General features: G+C 40.6%; 1 protein-coding gene across 16 annotated transcripts in view; it reads right to left on the reverse strand.

Moving 5' to 3' along the window:
- The window catches only part of DTNA (dystrobrevin alpha), a 319,072-nt gene that overhangs the window by 78,950 nt on the left and 216,612 nt on the right, over window positions 1–23,510 (reverse strand). For 9 of the 16 annotated variants that reach the window (XM_027526051.1, XM_027526047.1, XM_027526050.1 and 6 more), the window contains exons 6-10: window positions 20,006–20,091; window positions 12,748–12,902; window positions 8,798–8,903; window positions 6,315–6,481; window positions 3,674–3,798 (exon numbers count right to left, since the gene is read on the reverse strand). In XM_027526051.1, the coding sequence (XP_027381852.1) occupies window positions 3,674–3,798; window positions 6,315–6,481; window positions 8,798–8,903; window positions 12,748–12,902; window positions 20,006–20,091 (639 nt within the window). Of the gene's footprint in view, window positions 1–1,277; window positions 1,287–3,673; window positions 3,799–6,314; window positions 6,482–8,797; window positions 8,904–12,747; window positions 12,903–20,005; window positions 20,092–23,510 lie in introns of all 16 variants that reach the window. The other 7 variants (XM_027526043.1, XM_027526045.1, XM_027526044.1 and 4 more) reach the window with 1 other exon arrangement.

The raw sequence follows: 23,510 nt of genomic DNA on the forward strand, positions 1-23,510 counted from the left end.
TAAAGCTAATTCTGCTTTGAGCAGTACACTTTCACTTTATAAGAAGGGTGTTAATTTCAAACAAACGTGCTCTGTGAATTTTGAAAGGTTAGGTTATATCAGATTTTAAAACACTAAGCAGAATGAAATATTTTCATTTTAACTTTGAAAAAAGTGGAAAAAAATCAGGTTGACATTTTTGGTTTTCTTTTGCCTCTTTATAAATATCTCCATCTCGTTCTCTCTCTAGGAAATGAGAAAACAAGAGGATCTGGAATGCTTTCTAAGTGGCCTGGTACATTTACTCTATTGAACCTGGTCACCACAAAGCTGAATTTGCAGTTCCTTAGTTTTTGCTCTTTAATACACTGTGTATGACAAACCTAGAGAGCAAATTAAAAAGCAGAAACATCACTTTGCTGACAGAGGTCTATATAGTCAAAGCTATGGTTTTTCCAATAGTCATTTCTGGATGTGAGAGTTGGACCATAAAGAAGGCCCAGAGTTGAAGAAGTGACACTTTTGAATTGTGGTGCTGGAGAAGACTCTTGGGAGTCTCTTGGACAGCAAGGTGGATCAGACAGTCAGTCCTAAAGGAAATCAACCCTGAATATTCAGTGGAAGGACAGATGCTAAAGCTGAAACTCCAATACTCTGGCCACCTGCTGGGAAGAGCTGACTCACTGGAAAAGATCCTGATGCTGGGAAAGACTGAGGGTAGGAGAAGAAGGGAATGACAGAGGATGAGATGGTTAGATAGTATCACTGACTCAATGGACAAGAATTTGAGTAAACTCTGGGAGATAGTGGAGGACGGAGGAGCCTGGTGTGCTGCAGCCCATGGGGTCGCAGAGTCAGACATGACTTAGTAACTGAACAACAACAAGCAAATGGCCTTATGTGTAAGGTTCATCATGAAAATGTTGAACCTGGGACTTGGGCTAACCTTGGCACCAAACAGCAGTTTTCAAAGGGACGTATTTCCTCTACAATCACATGGCAAGTTACTTTATCTAACAAATGGGTCACAGTTAAGAATTTTAAATCTGTTTAGTCTTTTGAAAAAGAAATAGCTCCAGAAAAAGTCACAGAGGCCTATGCAAAGTTTTCTTTCTGGACAAGATGTTTGCAAAGGACATTTTATATAAATGGCATTCTTTTCATAAAATGAAAGTGCTCAGCTTTAAGGCAGAATTAGTTTTAAACTAGCCTCTTGTCTCTCACTTGTTTTGTGTCTCATAACCACTTATAATTTTATAAGTCCTTATAAGTGCACTGAAGATTATTGAACTACTTACCAAGTATCTCTTTTGGCAGCAAAAGAATTGAATAGAATAGAGACAGTTAATCATGATAACATTTACAAGCAATACAATAGCTAAGAACAAATGCCAAAACACCAAAATATCACCACTTAAGTGGCTTTTACATGCATATGATGATTTAGAATAGCTAAATGAACAGTATATTTTCAGATTAGAAGTCTTAGATATCCCCATCCATATAAAAAAGAACATGAATATCTATTCAGGGAAATAACATCTGGGGAATAATAATTATAAAAATGTCTAAAGCTAAAATAATAGGAACAAATCTGTTCTAATATCAATTGGATATTGTACATCTGGAATTTCTTGTGTGTTATTTCAACAATTAAATATTTCATACAATTTGTCTTTTATGAAACTGATGCACTAACTACTGTATAAGAAGGCATCTCAATTTGTCCTTTAAAACTGACATTCACCATGGAAACATCAATGAATACAGATCAATGTTTGGATTCAAGGACTGTTTTAATCATCTGGTTAAATGTATGGGACTTTTAGCAGAAGAAGGCACATTTCATGTAGAATTTTAGGGGAATCCTGAAACTCTCCATGGAATCCACATTGTGTAGCTGATGCCCTCAGTTCAGTGAATAACATATCAGATCATATTGCCAATATAAATAAAACATTTTTACTCATTGGTCAACTAACTCACACCCACATACACCCACACACACTCCCAATCTTGAGCGCTGACTGGGCACAGAGCCCAGTGTGACTGACGTGAGGCTGGCTTTACTCACACACGTGGCCTCGTTTCTTAATTCTGTCTCCAGGTGGGAGGCCTCATCCTCATTCCATCTGCTGCAAAGCTCTTGCAGCCAGGCTGTCCGCCCTGTCCACCCGCTAAGTATCTATCCCACAGCCATCAGCTCGGATTGAATGCTGCTCTCTTGAAGGGTAACCCCAAGGAGGCCTGATAGCAAGTGACTCTGTGGCTCAGCCAGACAGCCCAAACTTACTCTCAGTTTTTGTTCATTCATGGACAGCTAAGTGACTGTCCCCGGCTATGGGGAAGTAAGTCAAGACTTTAGAACAGCTTGCATGAGATCACTTTCTGCAAGTGGTTGGTCCTTTGGGATACTTCCCCGCTCTTTCTACCCCTGGTTTACTTTAAGGCTTATTTTTAGGAGGAAAATTTCCAAAAATAAGTCAACCACATTCTACAGAACCAGTTTACATTAGTTTTTGGATGCTTCCAGACTGTGCGGATTGCTGGGGACAACGAATCCTCAGAGTGCACACAGAAGTAAACCAAACAAAGCCCATGGGATTTATACAAATCTCTCAGACATGCTCAGCACAGTTGTTTGTTAGGATCTGTTTAGGTCCATCAGGGAAAGAGTCACTGCCTTCCTAAGGCTCTGCGGTCCACCGCAATGCCTCTAAGGGGCCATGCTCTCAGTCACCTGAGGCATAACCTTGTCTTGGTGGATTCCTAACATTCAGAGGTCTCGTCAGCCCACCTCTTGATGTCAACAGGCAAACATGGGCCCTGCAGTACAAAAGGTTGTGCTGAACTGCACAACACAAAATTCAGTTCAGGAGAGGAACTGCCTGTTCTAGAGGCTCCCTGAGGCCCCTGTGACTACACAATTCCTAACTGTAGCCCCAAAATAGCTAATGAACTTCTTTCTTCTTCTGAGCCCAAGGCATCACCGAGGAAGAAATACTTTCTTCTGCCTGAACCTCCTGTTTTCTGAGCTTTTGGGAGATGGAAGAGGTGGGTGGTAGCACCATTCCCTGACCCTACTCCCTCTGCTACTCAAACTCACATACACTTTGGAGAAATTTTTTTAAGTCCGTTTTTGGATCGTCTGTTGAATTTCCCCAGCAATCCCTCCACTTCAACCCTCCCTTACACAGGCCATGATTCTTCTAAAGTTATGTAACTTGGGAGAAAACAATAACAACAGCAATAATTTCCATCTCTGCTGGCATCTTTAAGATGCAGAGAAAGGAGACAGGGGGCTTCTGGATTAGGGACTCAAAGCACACATGATGTTAAGGTACAGGATGCTTTACTATTGGCTGATCATGGTAATTCCATTGATTATTAATGTCCAATTGTGTAAACTCCACTAACATCTGTATTTTATAACTATAAAATTTTTGAATATTTCCCACTTCGAGGTGAATTATATGGCGCTGCATTCTTGTACTTCCGGGCAGAAGTATTGTATACCTCTTCATGGAAAGAAAAAGAATATATATATATATATATAATCACCTGATTTTCATTCTTCTTTAAGAAAATAAAATCTAAAACTCAGTCCCTGACAACTGATAGGAAATTGTCTTTGTATGGATCTGCACACGTGTCAACGAAGAGCTGTCTCTCAGTGTGGAGGGCAGATACTCACACGATGTGGGCCAAGTTGAGTGGTTTCTCAGGCTGGTCAGGGAACATGGGGTGCAAGGGCTCACGGCTGGAAGCACAGCTCAGAGACTTGCTTAACGCATTGGTTAGCTTCTTGGCAGGTGATTTCTGGAAGGAAGAACAAAGGTTCAAGTGTTAACAATCAACACTTACGTAACATTTTATTAGATGATTTGCTTTCATACTATGCCACGTGCTAAGCCGCTTTAGTCGTGTCTGACTCTTTGCAACCCCATGGACTCTAGCTCACCAGGCTCCTCTGTCTTTGGGATTCTCCAGGCAAGAATACTGGAGTAGGTTGCCATGACCTCCTCCAGGGGATCTTCCCAACCCAGGGATCGAACCCGAGTCTTCTGCCCTGGCAGGCGGGTAGTCTTTACCACTAGTGCTACCTGGAAGCCCTTCCATGATATATATTCATTTATTCATTCAGGGACTCTTCTTTGAGAATTTACTCCAAGTCAAGGAGTTGGCTCATTGCTGGAACCAGAATGCTTGGAATTAGCCACCAGGGTACCTGACGCTGGCTGCACAGTGTCAGCAAATGCTGTGAGAAATGGAAGCAGTTATTGGGGTCAGAACATCCGAGCTGGGATTTAATGAACAGCAGGAGTCCTTCTGACAAAATTCAGGGGACTGGAAAGTATCCAGAAGGAGGAAGGCCAGGAGATCTAGTTCTGGAGAGGGAAAGCAGGAGGCAGACCACTGAAGTCCTATATACCACATCCAGGGCTGTGGTCTTTATCTCAGATGCAGAGGGAGACAATGAACAACTTAAATCTCAGAGGTGACCTGATTCTAGAAGGATTGCTTCTCCTTAAGAACAGACAATGGTTTGAGAGGGATGGGAGTGGAAGGCAGGAGAGGAGTGGGCGGTTTTGCAGGAATCCAGAAGCAAGATTTTCAGGTGCGGCTGGATACATCCAATTAGAAGGAAGAGCAGAACTTCAGCCTGAGTCTTCAGAATTTAAAGTTCATGTTCTTTCCAGAGAACTCTCTCTTTTTCATTTAGCCCAGTGGAATGTTTAATATTTCACAGCCAAGATGATCAAAAATAGTCTACCACATATAATAAATCTTCATGCCAATTTTTCCTTTCAGTGAGAAGAGATTTATAATTTTGTCACTTTCTTTGACACACAGAGTGCACAACTGGCAATATAAGGAAGTGACTTTCAGCCTCATTATTTAAAAGCTAAGTCATGGCAGCACCGTCCACAAAATCCCTCTTTGACTCTGGCTGGGAGACAGAATTCTTAGAACACTTGGAACAGCAGTAACAACAGCTCTTCACCCCATAAACACTGGCGCTCCTTTGTCCTCGTGAGGAGTTCTATTTTACTCTGCAAAGACATTGTCCCATCGTATAACTGCAGAGTCCACAACCTCTAAGGAAAAGCCTTATTTAACTTCAGCATTTACACACACACACACAAAAACAATTACAAAATGGTTAGTCTTCAAACACCAGCTCTCTAGGATTTGAGATAGAACACACTGGGCTTCTCAGGTGGCTCAGTGGTAAAGAATCCGCCTGCAGTGCAGAAGATGCGGGTTCGATATCTGGTCTGGGAAGATACCCTGGAGAAGGAAATGGCAACCCAATCCAGTATTCTTGCCTGGACAGAGGAGCCTGGCGGGCTACAGTCCAGGGGGTCACGAAAGAGTTAGACACGACTTAGTGACTAAACAACAACATTTGAAAACTGGTAATGTGCTGTCAATAAGAAAATTTTCTCCTACCATCTATACTAAATTGTATTTCATGATCTGCGCTAGCATATCAGTTCTCAGCAGGTGATGTAGCCCATAGTAACAGGTGGCATTTGAACTGGAATAAACCCTCAGTATACAATGCCTTAGTGAAGAATTCTTATTTGAACTCAGATTACGACATGTGCTAAACAATTAATATATTTGCACTGAATATCAGTTCCTAATAATGATTCCTCCAAAGAACATTCTGATTTAAAATGCATATTCTTAGTACTCAGCCATAAAAAAGAATAAAATGCCATTTGCAGCAACATGGATGAACCTGGAGATTATCATACTAAGGATCAGAATACGTTCATCACAAGGACAGGTTACCTTCAGCATGTTAGTATCACATATCACCTCCAGCGAGTTAGTCACGTGCACTATTCATGAAAAGATGATTTTCTAATATAACCACAATCTTTGCCTTCTTCCAAAAAATAAATAAACAAATAACATGAAACAGCATCATTAAACCCTCATGCTCTCATGTCTTTCCTTCACATTCCAGTCACGCCCTTAAGGAACTCCAGAAAGAAAAAAGGAACTAACAATACTTTTTAGGCAATGCCCACAACCCCACCCCAAATTGAAAAGAACCTTCACTTACGGTGAAAAGGAGATTATGTTCCAGAAGGCTGTCACCTAAATCGATACAGAATTATCTGTATACCAAGAAGTAATATCATTGGAGTGTTCTTATATGTTGTCTTAGGAAGCTACTCTGGGTTCAGACTCAACAGGTAACCCCCGTAAGAGGAGCAGTGGGAGGGGAAGGAAGGAGTGTGAGAGTAGAAGTTAAGTGTGCCCCCTGGTTCTCTTGCTGTTCCCTTGTGTTCTGGACGACACTCACACACCCAACTTACCCAGGACGTGTACTCTTTCATTTGGTGCTGGTTGCTATGGGAACCACCGGCATGTCCCCTCCAGAAGCAGTCTTGACAGAGCTGGTAATTGTGACACTGTTGGCATCGGTAGCGAAAGCCCAACATACTCTCACTGTGGCAGTATGAACACTCCACCGGGTGGAAGACTGACGGGCAAGCAAACGAAGAAAAAGACAAGGAAACAAGAGAATGAGTCAGAAGAATGAAAAATACAGCCCAACAAGAATTGCATTTTTCTGCTGAATAACAAGACTTCTGATGATAGCTTGGTCTGAGAGAAGTATTACCTTTATTCCTAGACTCTCACGACTCTTTTCCAGCATGTGTGTGGGGGTGGGAGAAATCAAGTGGGCTGGAGGAGAGGGGTTCTTTTAACAGCACATCTTTGTAATGCTGTTTACTCTTCTTACTCCCATCCCTTACCCTACAAGAATGTAAATTACCCAAACTGGCTTGCCTTTCCCCCCAGATGCTCTCTGTCTCCAGGAGACCAGCACAGCTCACTGAAAACTCAGAAGCACAATGGATGAACACAGATGGGTTCATCCAGTGGGTAGTGGGTAGAGAGCAAATATTAGAGAAATGGAAAACAAGAGGAAGAAAGAAGAAGAGATGGGAGGAGAGTAGAAAAACTGGACGATGAGAATATTCAGTTATTTTTTAAAAAAATAGACTAGCTAATGGGCTTATTTAATGAGTGACATTGTCTTCATTTAATAAACAGATTTTAAAAAAATTTTCTGAGAGGTAGATCGATAGGGGCCCAAAGAGATGGACAAATTATCTGAATTCAGTTCTAATTCAGATAGTTCAAGAGACACTTTCTCTGGCAGGAAATTTGAGTTACAAAGCAGGCAAGGTATGAGATTCGAAGCTAACAAATGATCAGATCCAAGTAATTGCATGTTATGAGTTAAAGATACTAACAACAACAAGAACAATTCTTGCCTTTGGCGAAGTTACTCTCTGGCTAACCAGCCAGGGAAAATAATGCAATAAATAAAAAAAATAAAGATGAAAAGTAAACTGTAGAAACAAAGACATAACCAAATTTTGAACACTGTCTTCTGAACCAGGATTATATCCTCCTTTTCTGGCTCTTGGGAAAGACTTGAATTTAGGGACAACTCTTCTGGGACATGGTTTAAAGAACTCATTTCCTGCAACAGGAAATACTGAAAGGAGGCATGAAATTACAACTTTATAATTGGAGAATGACTAGTTCTCAGACTGCAAACAGTAATATGAATTCACCCCACATGATCTGGATTTTGACTGCTCTTGGCTCTAGCAGACGAACAAGACGCATAAAAAAACCTATGATTGGTAGTGATTACAGGGACTCTAGTGAGATCTTTCTTTAAATCTTCTCCATGAGCAAAACAGAATAAATTTATAACTTGAACTAAGAGAGATAATAAGTGTAGACACCAAGTGCTCTAAATGGGAATTTAAAGTTAAGCTAACTTTAACCCCAAGTTATATTAAAGAAATGTGTAGAAGATTCTAGTAAGAGATAGGGGATAAATTATTTTCTATTTAAGGCTGGAGAATTCCCAGAGTTAAATTAAACAATAAATGAGAATATCTAAACAGCAGATGGAGGCATTGAATTGTTCCCTGTTTAAATTTCTTTAAACCTTGTTCTGAACTGTATTTCATATTCAAGTTTGGATATGCCAATAGTAATTACTTTTATCATAGAAATACTTGCTTTTATAAAAATAAAAGCACATGACAAAAGTTACATTACTCATTTCTTTTGCATAACTACAGCCATTGGAAGCTTACAATTTGGAGCATATGACTAAAGCTTAGCAAGGTGCTACCATCCAGTTTTTTTCCCCATCTCCTCCACCTATTCATGCTCAAGTGCTTAGGAAGAAAGAGTCAATGCCAGGTATGCCAACAGTGGAAGTTCACACCTAAAACAAATACTAGAAAATGTCACATTCCTTATTGAGGTTCTTCTTCAGTTATAGGAAGTTTTAAAGCCACATCTTACTTGTAACTGAGAGGTGATATTTAATAAGTTTTTAGAATGGACCATCGTAACTTTGCAGTGTGCCGATAGGGCTTTGCTGATCATGGAGAGAGGTCAGTTCTATTAAAAATCAGAACTACTAAACAGACCTCCAAAAACAACGATGGTGGCTTAATAACTATAGACTTGATAGCCTAATTTCAATAATTGCCTTAGGAGTTTGGGATTAACATATATACACTCCTATATATAAAACAGATAATCGACATGGACCTATATACAGCACAGGGAGCCAAACCCAATGTTTTGTAATAGTCTACAAAGGAAAAGACTATGAAAACAATATACAAATATATATGTATATACACCTGAATCACTTTGCTGTACACATGAAACTAAAACATTGTAAATCCATTATGTCACTTCAAGTTAAAAGAAGGGTTAAACAAATTGCCTTAGCCCAGTAGTAACTACTCACCGTTTTCTACATTCGCCAGTCGATGCAGAAGGGGCAGCCAGACCAGGCACTGCGGGGGAGGATCTGACATGAGCGTGTCCAAGAAAGCATTTAAGGTGACTTTTTTCTGCATCAAAAAACCCCACAAAAATTTAGAACCGAGAATAATCTTAACTTACCTGCTATGTAAATATCATTTGAGATGGAAGAAACAAGACATTCAATTAACCCCTAGTACACAAAAAAAGAGAGCTCGAAACTAGTTCTGAATTGAAAACATTAATTGCTTTTCATAGTTGAGCCTACACGGGACTGGATTATCTCTACTGAGGTTGAGTCAATATTATCACAAGGAGGAAAACAATTTCGAGAGGGTCATTTTTCATACACGAGGGACAGGATTAAAATGATGAGCAAAACTCGGGAGTAGGCATTCATCATAAAATTTTACCCAATAGTACATCATAGCAGGCTCTACAGTTTCCAAATCAGTCAGTCTTCTAAACGTGTAGAACAGTTAACCTCTTCAACTTCCATAAAAACTAAATATTTTGTGGCTAATGTGAATGGTTCTGCTATACAAGATTAGGAGTAAATCCTGTTTGGAGGGAGCTTTCCCCTCCCTGTTAAAAGGGTTTAAAGGAAAAAAAAATCTTTTTGCTCCTTTCTTTATATATATATATATATATTTTTTATCGCAATTCAGTTGGCTTCTGGGTCATTATCCTGGACTTATCTGATGTAGAAAAGAAATGTATCTTATCTATAAGTTTCTTTCAAAATGACAAAAGAAGGTCTATTTTGCGAGGGTGGGGAGGGAAAAAAAAGTCTCCTTGACTGCTTCAGGTCTAGAATCACTAAATTTCACAGAATGTTTCAGGAATGCTGGCAGAGGAAGTTGCTTTGGAGTCCAGGGACACACAGCTTTGTAAAGCTTGTTGTTCAGTTGCTTAATCGTGTCAGGCTCTTTGCAACCCCATGGACTGTTCCTTGCCAGGTTCCTCTGTCCACTGGATTCTGCAGGCAAGAATACTGGAGTGGGTTGCCATTTCCTTCTCCAAAGAAGTTCTACTAATACATGAAATTTTAGTAGTATGAGTGACAAAAAATTTACATGCAAAGTAACTATTTTACTTAAAAATCTGAATTAGAATATCAAGGTGGATGGGATAGTTTTATGAAGGGCTATGGCACCCCACTCCAGTACTCTTGCCTGGGAAGTCCCATGGACAGAGGAGCCTGGTAGGCTGCAGTCCATGGGGTCGCAAAGAGTCGGACGTGACTGAGCGACTTCACTTTCACTTTTCACTTTCATGCATTGGAGAAGGAAATGGCAACCCACTCCAGTGTTCTTGCCTGGAGAATCCCAGGGACAGGGGAGTCTCATGGGCTGCCATCTATGGGGTCGCACAGAGTCGGACACGACTGAAGCGACTTAGCAGCAGCATAGTAAATTTTCAAGACTTAAATCTTACACTTGTCCTTATAATTTAAAAAATAACTGTTTTGGTCTCCTTCTATTAATGCTTTTATTGGTAGATATATTTAGTTATTTACCTCAAAATACTGGGCTTCCCTGATGGCTCAGTGAGTAAAGAATCCTCCTGCAATACAGGAGACACAGGAAATTCGGGTTCCATCACTGGGTTGGGAACATTCCCTGGAGGAGGATGTGGCAACCCACTCTAGTATTCTTGCCTGGAGAAGCCCATGGACTGAGGAGCCTGGTGGGCTACAGTTCAAAGGGTTGCAAAGAATCGGACAGGACTGAGCAACTATGCATACACACACCTCATAATACTAAATAACTTAAGCTTTTATAGGATTGTTGTTCACATTATTATTGTTAATAATTTTATTTTTAAAGTCTTTATTGAATTTGTTACAATATTGCTTCTGTTTCATGTTTGGTTTTTTGGCCACGAGGCACGTGGGATCTTAGCTGCCAAGCAGGGATCAAACCCGCACCCCCGCACTGGGAGGCAAACCCAGCTGCAAAATCTCAACCACTGGATCGCCAGGGACGTCCCTAGCATTATTATTAAAAGAGAAATTATATAAAGCATAAGTAATGAGACAGTACTTTTTATAAAGCTACTACAATTCATATGTCTAAAATAATACTGTGTTTTAAAACGATCACTTGGGGTGACTTTCCAACGAAGCAATTAAAACAATTTTGGAATTTCATCATTCAAGCTACTGCTATAGCCAGTTTATGAAGCACAAACACAAACTGGTCTTATTATTTATTTATGTTGCCTCTATTTCTACTTCACATGGTTTTATCCATTTTGACCTTTCATCGTACTGGCTTAAAATCACTCCTGGAAGTAAAACAAAGATGCTATGATTTCAACATATATAAATTTCTCATCATTGAGGGTGTGTAAAAGATGATATAATGAGAAATCTCTAGGATACTTCATTTTGAGCAATGGCAACATCCTATATAATTCTTCTTAAATATATAAAATCCCATTAGATTAAAAAAGTCCTATTGTTGTAGCTGACTTTTAATGAGAAATACTCTGAGGCATTGGTATATTTCCTGAGGCTTCTATAATGGGCTACCTGAAATCAACAAATGTACAAACAAGTATATCCAGGGAAGGAGAGTTTAGTCTGGGGTTTAATGCAAGAGGCCAGGCAATCAAGCATGATGAGGAAAGCGACCTGAGACAATTAGAGGAGGTGAAACTAGCTGGACTTGGTGATCAATGAGACATTCTGCGTGAAGAAGCTGTATAGAAGGAGACTTAGGTGAATGGATCCATTCTGACGTCACCAGCTTGAAAGGGAAATAGAAAGAAGAGCATGCTTAATTGGGGACAGAGATCAGGTAGCCATGCCAGCCTGGGGGCAGGGGCATGGGAAAGGTCAGCAAGGCTTCCTGAGTGAGTTTCTCAGGGAGTAGAGTTGATACTTAGCGTATCAAACTATCCCTTCTCTTATTGAGTGTATGGATACAGTGATGACTGTATACATCCTTGACCTACAGGGGTGCTGAGGCATTTCTGACCTCTTAGATCACCAAGTAAACAGAGAGATGAGGTTTTCTAGCTGGACAGTAAATGCAGCTGTTTAGTGGCTGCTAAGCACTGTTTGCTTATTTAAAGGACCAAGTATGTCACATACTTGGTGAGTTTGGATTTTTAAAAATTGTAAACAAACCTTCAGTTTATGGATTTCTAAACCTCTACCATGCTGTGCTGGAGAATAGTTCTAGACATGTCGATTTTCCACATGACTGGACAGATACAGACATGGATAGCCCTCCAAACTATGCAGCTTCCTTCAGCTGACTTGCTCCATGCCCAGTTAAGACATGTGGCTCTGAACTCCAACTTAGCGGATGATTTAGGGCCTCCCAGATCCCACAGGGCATGTGCGGAGATTCTTTTTTGTCTACTTTGCTAAACACTGATGACACAGTGCTGGGTCAGACTTGGGTTTTATGTGAGGCTGAGTGACAATTCGGCCATTTAGATAGTGTGGTCATAACAAATGATTCAGAGGGTTAGTTAGGACCGTTGTTGTTTAGTCGCTAAACTGTGCCTGAGTCTGCAACCCCATAGACTGTAGCCCGCCAGGCTCTTCTGTCCATGGGATTTCCCAGGCAAGAATACTGGAGTGGGTTGCCATTTCCCTCTTTCTGACCCAGGGATTGAACCCACGTCTCCTGCACTGGCAGGCTGGTTCTTTACCACTGAGCCACCAAGGAAGCCAATAGGTTTGTTAGTAGAGATTAAATTAGACAGTGCAAATAAAGAATTCTGCACGATGCTGGTTTAAGGTCAGGAAGCACCACCGATTATTATCCAGATGTGCCGCACTCAGTTACTGACTCAGAAGTCATTTGTCAGAAGCTGGAAGCCGCACTGCAGGTTATGATGAAGAAATAGGGGCTTGGAGTGACACGCAAGACAGCGCCCGCTGAGAGATACTTCCTTAAACAAGCTGTTTCCTACCTGTTGAGAGAAACAGGATCTCGCTGACTGTTCTGTGTAACCAAATGAAGGACCTTCAAAAACTGCCGTGGGTAGCTTGAGAACTTCCCGTAGGAACTGATCATATCGTCCATAAACCATCACCCCACTGGAGTCAGAAATCATTGAGAAAATATCTGATGGATGGAAAAGGAAAGATATTTATTCATCACATAAAGATTTCCCACTGTTTTAGCTCAACATATCTACTGTAGATAACAAAAAATGTGGCAGAAATTAAACATATAATTTATTATGAAAGAATAATATGAAAGCTAATTTTTACGCTGAGATATTCTTGGCATGGTGTTTTCTCTGGTATCTTTTTGTAGATGATTTTGGCACATAGCATTAACTAGCAATTTGGATAAAATTAGCATATTTTGATAGGACAGAGAACATCTCATTTTTAGTTTGAGGTCAGTTATCAACTCATATATATACTCAATGGGAGAAATTTTTGTATATGTGAGAAATATGCTGGCTTCTTTTGAAATACACAATGAAAATTTTACTATAAGGTTAGGGTTTGTGCATATCTAGCAAGGTAGCTATTCACCTGTCTATGAAAGTGTTAGTTGCTTAGTCATGTCCAACTGTTTGCAATCCCATGGACCGTAGCCATCAGGCTCCTCTGTCCATGGGATTCGCCAGGCACTAATCCTGAATGGCAACCCACTCCAGTATTATTCCCTGGAGAATCCCATGGAGAGAGGAGACTGGCATAGTGTCACTAAAACTTTTGGGTTTTGGTTTAATATATTGAAAAATGAAAGACATATAGGGATAAGGATGCAATGAGAGCACTTGATTAACTTCTCACAGAAGCAGAAAACTTCCTATAAATCATAGTGTTCTGGGTGGAAGGCAACTGATTTACAGGGAAGGGTCTTTTGCCTCATGCAGTCAAGAGGAAGCCTGGCCTTGCTGATGTTCAGTGACGTAAAGTCAAGGATCCAGATTTTTCTCAGCAGAGTTACTAGCTTTATTGGACCGCTTTTCTTCAGTTTTTGCCACTATGTGCACTGCATGAATATTCATGGCATAATTTCCCAAAGTACTCTGTAATTCCTCTGTGGAAATCACTATTGGAATAAAAGGGTTGGCTATTATATGGCGTGTCACCGTGCTGGATTGCAACGAGGCCAGCACAGCTGCTGGGATAAATTGTTGTAAAGTCAACATGCTACCTCTGTTCATTTTGGACTTAATTTTTCAAGGTCAAAATGTAATCTGGGGACATTGTTTCATACCCCAGTCAGATGTTCAGCATATTACAGGCTTTTATTAGATTATGTTTTGAGGATGTGAACTGGCTGTCATTTTTTTTAAATACTCCACTTACAACAGATTTCTATTGTGCTTCCAGTAGTTAATCAGTTATAAAGCTACAGATATTCTACATGAGCAGCAAAAATTAGTGATGTTCTCATTCATTTTCACAATGTTGTTTCCTTAGTGAATTTCATCTCATGTTTCATTATAACTAGTCAAAAAAAGAAGTTGCCAACAGCAAAAAAAAAAAAAAACCAAAACAAAACAAAAAAAAACCCCCAACAACAAAACCAAAACCCTCTTATGTAATTCCAAATATAGAAACTCAAGAAGTCCAATCCAAAGGAGGAAAGAGAAGCCTTGAAGAAGTAAATGTACTTTCTTATTAGAACTGCCATCTTCTTTATTTGGAGACAGTTTGGCTAATTATAATTTTGTCATCCTGATGATCTTCTAGACCTGGAATTTTTAGGCCAGGGCACATTTTTGAAAAGGAGGTTAGGCTTTTCAAATCCACACTGAAATCATTTAAACATCTCTAACTAGAGTCAAACTTGAAGGGCACCAACAGTGACCTTTCACAAATGTGAAGCTAATATTAAACTCATTTGTACTGATGAAATTCTACTAAGTAATAGCCAAACTAGGGCTATTCACTGAGATTAAAGTGAAGTGGCTGTTAATGGCCAGTCAGGTTTTTAAAAAGAAATGAGGGGGCACAACATGGTATGTGCTTGTACCTTAATTTGGAGACCTCTGTCTTTCTCTCTCTATATATATGTATATATGCATGCAGATACATATAATGTGCTTATAACATGAAATATATGTATATCTATATAATATAGGGCACTCTTTCAAGGATTAAACTAGTTACTAGATGAAAAGCACACTGATGTATGCTTGGCGCCTAGTATCCAGTACGGAAATGTATCTTTTTCTTATTGATTTCCTATCACACTTTTCTGCCACTCACCTTGTGTGTTTAGATGCTGCCTCCCCAATAGGATTGTTCTATAAGGTTCCAAATCAGATTTTAAATTACCTGTGTGCTTCCTACAGCTCCACACAATGTTACTTTAGAAGAACTTACATTCGTGGATTTATTAAACGAAAATTAGCTTGGCACATAATAAGCTAAGTGAAATTGTGCTAAGCCATGGATACACAGGGAAATCAGGACATGGCTGTTGCCCCCTGGGACGTCCTGGTCTACTGGGATGACAGGGTCCTGGTCTTCTGGTCTACTGGGGATGACACGCTCACATCATGGCTGAAGTGACATCACACATGATAACAAGGTGGTGTGAGCAGAGGAAAGTGGGGCGTACAGGGTGCAGCAGGAGCTCAGAGACAGGGTTCCCACAAGGAGGAGCGAGTCAAGGAAGATTTTCTTACAAAGGGGACTTGCAGGCCAAGCATACAGGGCAATGAGTGATGAGAAAGATACCAAAGAATTAAAGGCAGCCCAATGAGTTAGAAATATTATCCTGGAGATAGGCTTGGAGGCAGAACAACCCATTCATTAATAGAAACTCAGGAAATACAAGGTGTTTTCTGTAATGATAGTTTTTTAAATAAAACAAGCCCTCTTCAGAAGCTTTAGAACAGCACCTGACATTCCAGGCTTATGCCACTGGACTAAGAAATCTTTAAGATCCTTAACAGCAATAATCGGATCAAAGATATTTTGACAGAAAAGGAGTATATTATATTAGGTCAGTTTATGTATAGGGCTCTGTGTTCCATGCCTGCAGGGGGCGCCCTCACATGCACTGCTGCCTGAGGGTACCTGAAGATCACCCTGTTTATTGGCTCCTGGTGGCCCTGAGTATTGGAAACTGGGGTACAACGTGTGGGGTTCTTGTCCCTTTTAATGCATTTAAAGCAATATTTAAAACTCAGCTTCAAATTTTCTGCTGTTTTCTACTTTTTTGCTTTTTAAAATTTCTAAATATTTTCAGCCAATTACTCTTGCCCTGTGTTCCCCAAATGAAGGGGCTGCTGCTAAGTCGCTTCAGTCATGTCTGACTCTGTGTGACCCCATAGACGGCAGCCCACGAGGCTCTCCTGTCCCTGGGATTCTCCAGGCAAGAACACTGGAGTGGGTAATGAAGGGGCTAGTTGGCATGAAAGAAGGGATGAAATCTTTCTCATCCCTGTGCACAAAAAACAGAAAAACTGCCAGACTAGCACAGTTGTCATACTGGCTTAAATGGAATTAGAATTTAAAGAAGGAAAAATAAATCTCTCAAATTCTGAGACAGTCCATATCCTTTCATTTTATTTTCTTATTATATAAAACAATGCTTTATTACAACATTATTACCCTGCCTGTTTTATGACCAGATGGAAGCCAGCAAAAGAAGACTAAAGAAAATCCTTGATTCTGCTCACCAAGTCAGCCACGGCGATCCGTGGGTGGAACTGCCCATATTTTCTCATTCAGTCAATGGTTATCTAAAGTGACTAAGGACATTCACACTTCTCATTAATACATATTTTGGAGAGGTTCTACCAGCCAAACTGCTTTTAGCTAAATTGCTTTTGGTCAAATTGCTTTCAACTGACTTACCTGGGAACCATTAAAACTACCTTCGTGGGATTAACTATTCAAAGAGTGACTCCTCAGTCAGAGAACAGGGACACCACACTCTGGGGGGAAGACAACGTGACATGTTGTGATCACACTATCTGTTTTTCTACAGAATTTGTGACACTCTGCAGCTTCTTTCTTTCATTTTTTTCTTTTTGGTTGGGACCATTTTATAAGTCTTTATTGGATTTGTTACAATGTTGCTTCTGCTATTTATGCTCTGGTTTTTTGGCCTGGGGGCACGTGAGATCTCAGCTCTCTGACCAAGGATTGAGCTCACACCCCTGCCTTGGAAGTTAAGTCTTAACCACTGGACTACAAGATAAATCGCTGCAGCTTATTTTTGCAGACTGGAGAGCACAGTTTTCTTCCAATGGGACTTAGCAACTGTGACTTCTTTCACTAAGCTGCAGAGGATTGACTTTGGCCACTGGAGAGCATGCATGCTTTGCTCACTGATTGTGGGTGTCTGGTGAATGATGGGATAGAGTGAGGAAACAGCACTGGAGCAGTTATTAATATATTGTTTGCTTTAAATTCCTGGACTTGCGAGAGAATTTTGAGGGATTCAACGACTGGCAAATATCTGCTCAAACAGTTAGTTAAAGCCTGAGTTTTGTAATTGTGCCAATGTTGTTTGTTGCTGATGTAATAACCTTTCCCTTCATCTTTATTGGCCCCACATTTCTTCCTGGGCTAAGGGACAGCAGAGGCCCTTCTCAGCCCTGGAGGTGAGAATGACTGGAAGATTCCATGACCATCATGGGCATTCCTTTCCCCTCTCCAGGAACTGATACAGAAACTGGTCTGTGATGCCACCCTGGCCATGAGACTTAAGGGCCAGGGACCTCTGGAGTGGGTGTGACTCCTGAAACTGCTGTACTCCCCTTTACCCTCAGAAGAAGGGTAATATCTGACACAGAGGAAAGCCAAGTAGAAAGCTGGAAGGCATTTGGGTCCTTGATGGCATAGAATCAACCCAGTTCACGAGAGGCTCTGAGGAGTTCTGACATATAGAAACCTGGTTTCTTAGTTTTCATCAAACTTAGTTTCTAATTTAATTTTTTTAATTAGAGGATAATTACTTTACAGTAGTGTGATTTTTTTTTTTTTTTGCCATACATCAACGTGAAATGGCATTAGGCCCTCGTGAGTTTCTTCCTCTGCCCTGGTTCCTTTTGCTAAATGTTCTCTACCCAGCCTAACCCTGAAGGAAATGTCTTAGGGATTATGCTGTTCTTTTTTTTTTTTTTTAATTTTTATTTTTTTAAAGTATTTTTTTTAAAGGACATTTTTTCTGCCACTTTCTGACTGAGCTGTTATCCTCAATCAAGCCCTGGGGTGGTTTTTTATTTTTTTACATCTTTCAGGTGAACCAAAGGTAATCTAAACTGGGCCTTATGAGGGTCTGCTTGGGCTTCTCTGAATCTTAACTCTATTTGGCTGGTCCATGTTCCTGGGAGAGAGGGAAGATGTGTGGTTTTGTGGGGTTTCCATGTACTGTCCCCTTATCCATTGCTTTAATGACATAACTCTTCTTGGGGTATGTCTGGGGAAATGCCAAAAAAAAAAGTTTTTATTCCTGTATTTTTCTTTATTCTTCCTCAGTGCATCAAGAAGCAAGAGATTACATTCAGCAGCTGACACACCACAGGTTGACGAAAAAGCCTAGAGGCTCTGTGAGTCACAGATGATTACAGCCAGTAGGGACCCTACAGGTATCTAACAAAATCCCCAAATTTAGGATGGAGAAGGAAGCTGAGGACTAAAGAAGCAATAACTTCCACAGGATAACTCAGTGAATTATTCACAAAGCTGGGCCTGTAACTTGAGGCTCCCAGTTCCTAAGAAAGTGTGCTTTCTCATAGGGCATTATAACTCAGACTCATAATACTTAGGGGAACAGAGAAGGTTACGTGGTAACTTTTCTTCAAAATAGTCACATATACAGAATTTTAAACTAGTTAGAAATGAAAATTCTTGCCCTAACCCCATTCACTTTAGGCCTACTGAATCAGAAATTCTGGGAATGAGACCCAGAAATTTATTTTTTAAAAGCCTTCCAGGTGATTCCACACATACTAAAATTTGAGAGCCACTGGGGTATGGAAAAAGTCAAGGTTCAATTCCTGGTACCATCTGTGATTAACTCTCCAAGTCTCAGCTTCTTTACGGAAAACACGCCAACTTACCAAAAAACTCCCACTGTTCCCATGGTTAAAAAACTACCACATTTAGTGACAAAATGTACACAAAAGGCTCAAAATCACTCAGTGCACTTTAGCTATCATGTCTCTATCGGAATCAGTGCATTCGCAATCTACAGTTTCTGCATGTAATTCCTCTGCCCACACCCTGGCAATATTTGCCTTGGAACCGTTCAAGTGCCCAGTGATTTGAATAGCACTCACTGGCTGAGAAGAATGAGGAGACGTGCTGGGAACTTTGGCTTGAGATGACTGAAAAAAGAAGGTTTCCTAACATGGCCTTCATCTCCTATGGTGATGGACTTAACTTGTGAGGCAGTTTTGTACCATGAACATGAGAGAATGTATATTTTACCTTGGTATCATGAACAGTCTAACTGGTGATACTTAACAGGTTGTAAATAATAATAATCCATACCTAGAAGGAGAACATTCATTCCATTGACATTTATCTAAGATGAAAATATTTTTAGGATAAAAATCCAAAGATCAATGAACATTATATTTCTTTTCTTTCTTTTTTTCCTGAGTATTTCCAGTGACTTAATGTCTAGGAATAAGTCAGTTCAATTGAACCAGCAGAGAAAACCAGAAGAAAGTGGTTCAGATTCCAAATTATGCTCTTTCCAAAGTTGAACCCCCTTGAGTCTGCTCAAAGGCAGGGATAATAATATTAAAGACCATTCTCCTTCTCTTGTGAATTAAAATTACATTTCCCTAGGCAACCAGGTATAGTTGCTGAAAGAGAGCTTGCTCATCTGCAACATGAATCTGAGTAGTCATTTCCATGTGTGCCTTTAGTCACTGCAGACATTGGCCCATGGCAAGAGAATTGTAATGCAGATCACCTTTGGGGTGCTCCTGGGTAACAATCATACCTGCTAAGGTATTACAGGTAGGACCCACACCTTCACCAAAGAGATGCTGCTGCTCACATTGCTAATCTACTGCCTACACATGCCACGGCCATAGTAAGAAATCAGTAGACTTGGACAAGCTCAGTGCTCCGTACATTAGTTCATTACATCGAACATCGTATTTCAAATAACTCTCATAGGATGAGGGAAGTCACGAATGGTCAGGGGAATCTGGTAGGAAATGGGTAGAGGAAAACGCGGCATAAGGGAGGGGTGAGCAAAGAGAGATGCAGAGAATAACTTACATCTTAATTTGTCCATGATCTTCCCTCCACACAACGTGGCTAAAGCCATTTTGACAGCAAATACTGAAATTTTACCATGGCCTTCCCTGTTTAATGATAACAGAAAAAAATAGAGAGAGAGATGTCATTTGAAGAACTTCCAATAACTTGGTTTGACATTTTCTGTTGTGTAGAAATCACAGGACGTTGGAGTTGTGTGCATTATGTGAACATATCCACTTTAAAAAATGTTATGAATACAATTCAACACACATTTCTGAAAAACTGTCTCTTTGGTATTCAAGAGATAGCAGAATCTTTAAGTTATTCTTTGTCTATAGCACTTGCTCAAAGGATGGACTGGTAGCCAAAGGGTGATGTGCTGTTTTACTGTGAATGAAAATTACAGAGCATTCTTTTCACTTTGGGGAAAAATCATAAAATAATTTTACACAAAATGTCACCATCTCTACAATTTAGTTAAACAAGGGTTCAGAAAAATCTGTTTTTTTGGGGGGGTGTCAGATAATTCCTGAATTTTGTTAGGGTAAATATGGAGACTTTTTCATCAACACTCTTTTTTCGACCATCATTTTTACCCACAAGCCAACTGTCTTCATGTGATACATTTACTTTTCAAAGGGAGTTAGTACTCTAAAGGGGCAAAAGCAAGAGCTCTTTTGAATAGGTTTCCTACCTAAATGACATCAGAGCTGCCAAACCTTCTTTGGTTCAAGAAGTGAAACTAACTTCTCCTTCACAAAATGTGATATAAAGGACATAGGGTAAGAAGTAGAAAATTTCAGCTAAATGATTTTTTTCCAGCTGGAATAAACTATTTATTCTTAAAGCCTTGGAACCAAAAAGTGTATTGTGTTAGTAATTCATTTCTCTGGTAGTTGCTAGTGTTAAGAATGATCAAAAGATTTAGTTAAACTAATCAAGTAGAGTCTGTATTGACAAGGGTTTAGTATATAGAATAAATAATTTATATGAATAAGACTCACATATCTGACACATTAGAAGAATAAGACATAATAAATGATTGTGTCCTTGTTCTTTGCTAGGCTCCAGAAAGGGATCATTTGTTATTCATCTTTCTTGCCGTCATTCTTAGCGTAGTACCTGAAACAACAGCTAGCCAGAATGCAAAATTGACCCAATCCTATGCTAGTGACTCTCCCATTTATATTTCTAAGTCTAAGCACCAGACTTACATAATTACATATTGGAAATCTTCACTTGATGCCCCTCCATTCAAAGTAGAACTCACCATCTTTTCAGAACCTTCCCATAATACTCCAACCAACTTAACTGTTAACTTGTGCTTCCTCCTACAGCCTCTCTTTTGGTTGTCAGCATCACCATGTACCTAATTACCTAGAAATGAATTCTGGGGAAAAGGTCACTCTTGACTTTTTGCTCTTCCTTAATTCAGTATCATTCAAATAAATGTTTGAGGGACTCAGATATACCCACTTCACTGTATATTAAACCCACTTTCTTCTTTCCCTCCTGACTGCCATTGCTTCCATCAGCTCTTCCTTTAACACTGTAATAACTTCTTCACTTATCTCTCTGCTTGCACATTCATATGACAGATCTGACCATATTACAGTCAGAGCCTTCTATTTGAGGTTCTACATCCATGGATTTAACCATCCACGGTGGATACAGAAGATGTCTGTAAGAGACTTGAGAAACCCCAGATTTTGGTGTCAGTAGGGGGTCCTAGAACCAAACCCCCGCAAAAGCAAGGGACCCACAGTATTTCATTATTTAAAACCATGTTTCCTGTGGTCATGTATGGAGGTGAGAGTTGGACTGTGAAGAAGGCTGAGCACCGAAGAATTGATGCTTTTGAACTGTGGTGTTGGAGAAGACTCTTGAGAGTCCCTTGGACTGCAAGGAGATCCAACCAGTCCATTCTGAAGGAGATCAGCCCTGGGATTTCTTTGGAAGGAATGATGCTAAAGCTGAAACTCCAGTACTTTGGCCACCTCATGCGAAGGGTTGACTCATTGGAAAAGACTCTGATGCTGGGAGGGATTGGGGGCAGGAGGAGAAGGGGACGACAGAGGATGAGATGGCTGGATGGCATCACTGACTCGATGGATGTGAGTCTGAGTGAACTCCGGGAGTTGGTGATGGACAGGGAGGCCTGGTGTGCTGTGATTCATGGGGTCGCGAAGAGTCGGACACGACTGAGCGATTGAACTAAACTGAACTGAACTGCCTTCATTTGCCCACAGAAGATAGTTCTAGCCTTGTCTGTTTTCTCCAGTCTCATCTGCTACCATTCCTTTTCATTCCACACCACGGTCCCTGTTTAATGCTCCTGCTCTTCCCACCAGGGTCTGCCCAGGACTCTCCCGCACATTCATGAAGTTTCAGCTCAATATCACTGTTCCCTCTGCTCTAAAAACAGTTCTTCCCCTGGAGGTGGAAGCTATTGCTCTCCCCTTCACTTTTTTATTTTTTTTGCCATTACAGTTTTATTGAGGAGCAACCCCATGTCCAAGGAGCGGTGGCTGCGCGGGCGCAGGAGGGCCGAGAGGAGCTATTCCATGTTCAAGGTCAGGAAGGGCGGTGATGAGGAGATACCCCTCATCCAAGGTGAGGAGATACCCCTTGTCCAAGGTGAGGAGATACCCTTTGTCCAAGTTAAGGAGCAGCGGCTGCCCTTTGCTGGAGCAACCATGAAGAGATACCCCACGTCCAAGGTAAGAGAAACCCAAGTAAGACGGTAGGTGTTGCAAGAGGGCATCAGAGGACAGACACACTGAAACCATAATCACAGAAAACTAGCCAATCTAACCACACTAGGACCACAGCCTTGTCTAACTCAATGAAACTAAGCCATGCCCTGTGGGGCCACCCAAGATGGGAGGGTCATGGTGGAGAGGTCTGACAGAATGTGGTCCACTGGAGAAGGGAATGGCAAACCACTTTGGTATTCTTGCCTTGAGAACCCCATGAACAGTATGAAAACGCAAAATGATAGGATACTGAAAGAGGAACTCCCCAGGTCAGTAGGTGCCCAATATGCTACTGGAGATCAGTGGAGAAATAACTCCAGAAAGAATGAAGGGATGGAGCCAAAGCAAAAACAATACCCAGCTGTGGATGTGACTGGTGATAGAAGTAAGGTCCGATGCTGTAAAGAGCAATATTGCATAGGAACCTACAACGTTAGGTCCATGAATCAAGGCAAATTGGAAGTGGTCAAACAGGAGATGGCAAGAGTGAATGTCAACATTCTAGGAATCAGCAAACTAAAATGGATTGGAATGGGTGAATTTAACTCAGATGACCATTATATGTACTACTATGGGCAGGAATCCCTTAGAAGAAATGGAGTAGCCATCATGGTCAACAAAAGAGTCCAAAATGCAGTACTTGGATGCAATCTCAAAAATGAAAGAATGATCTCTGTTCGTTTCCAAGGCAAACCATTCGATATCACAGTAATCCAAGCCTATGCCCCAACTAGTAACGCTGAAGAAGCTGAAGTTGAATGGTTCTA

Source organism: Bos indicus x Bos taurus, chromosome 24 (assembly GCF_003369695.1).
Source record: "Bos indicus x Bos taurus breed Angus x Brahman F1 hybrid chromosome 24, Bos_hybrid_MaternalHap_v2.0, whole genome shotgun sequence".
Taxonomy (NCBI): Eukaryota; Metazoa; Chordata; class Mammalia; order Artiodactyla; family Bovidae; genus Bos; species Bos indicus x Bos taurus.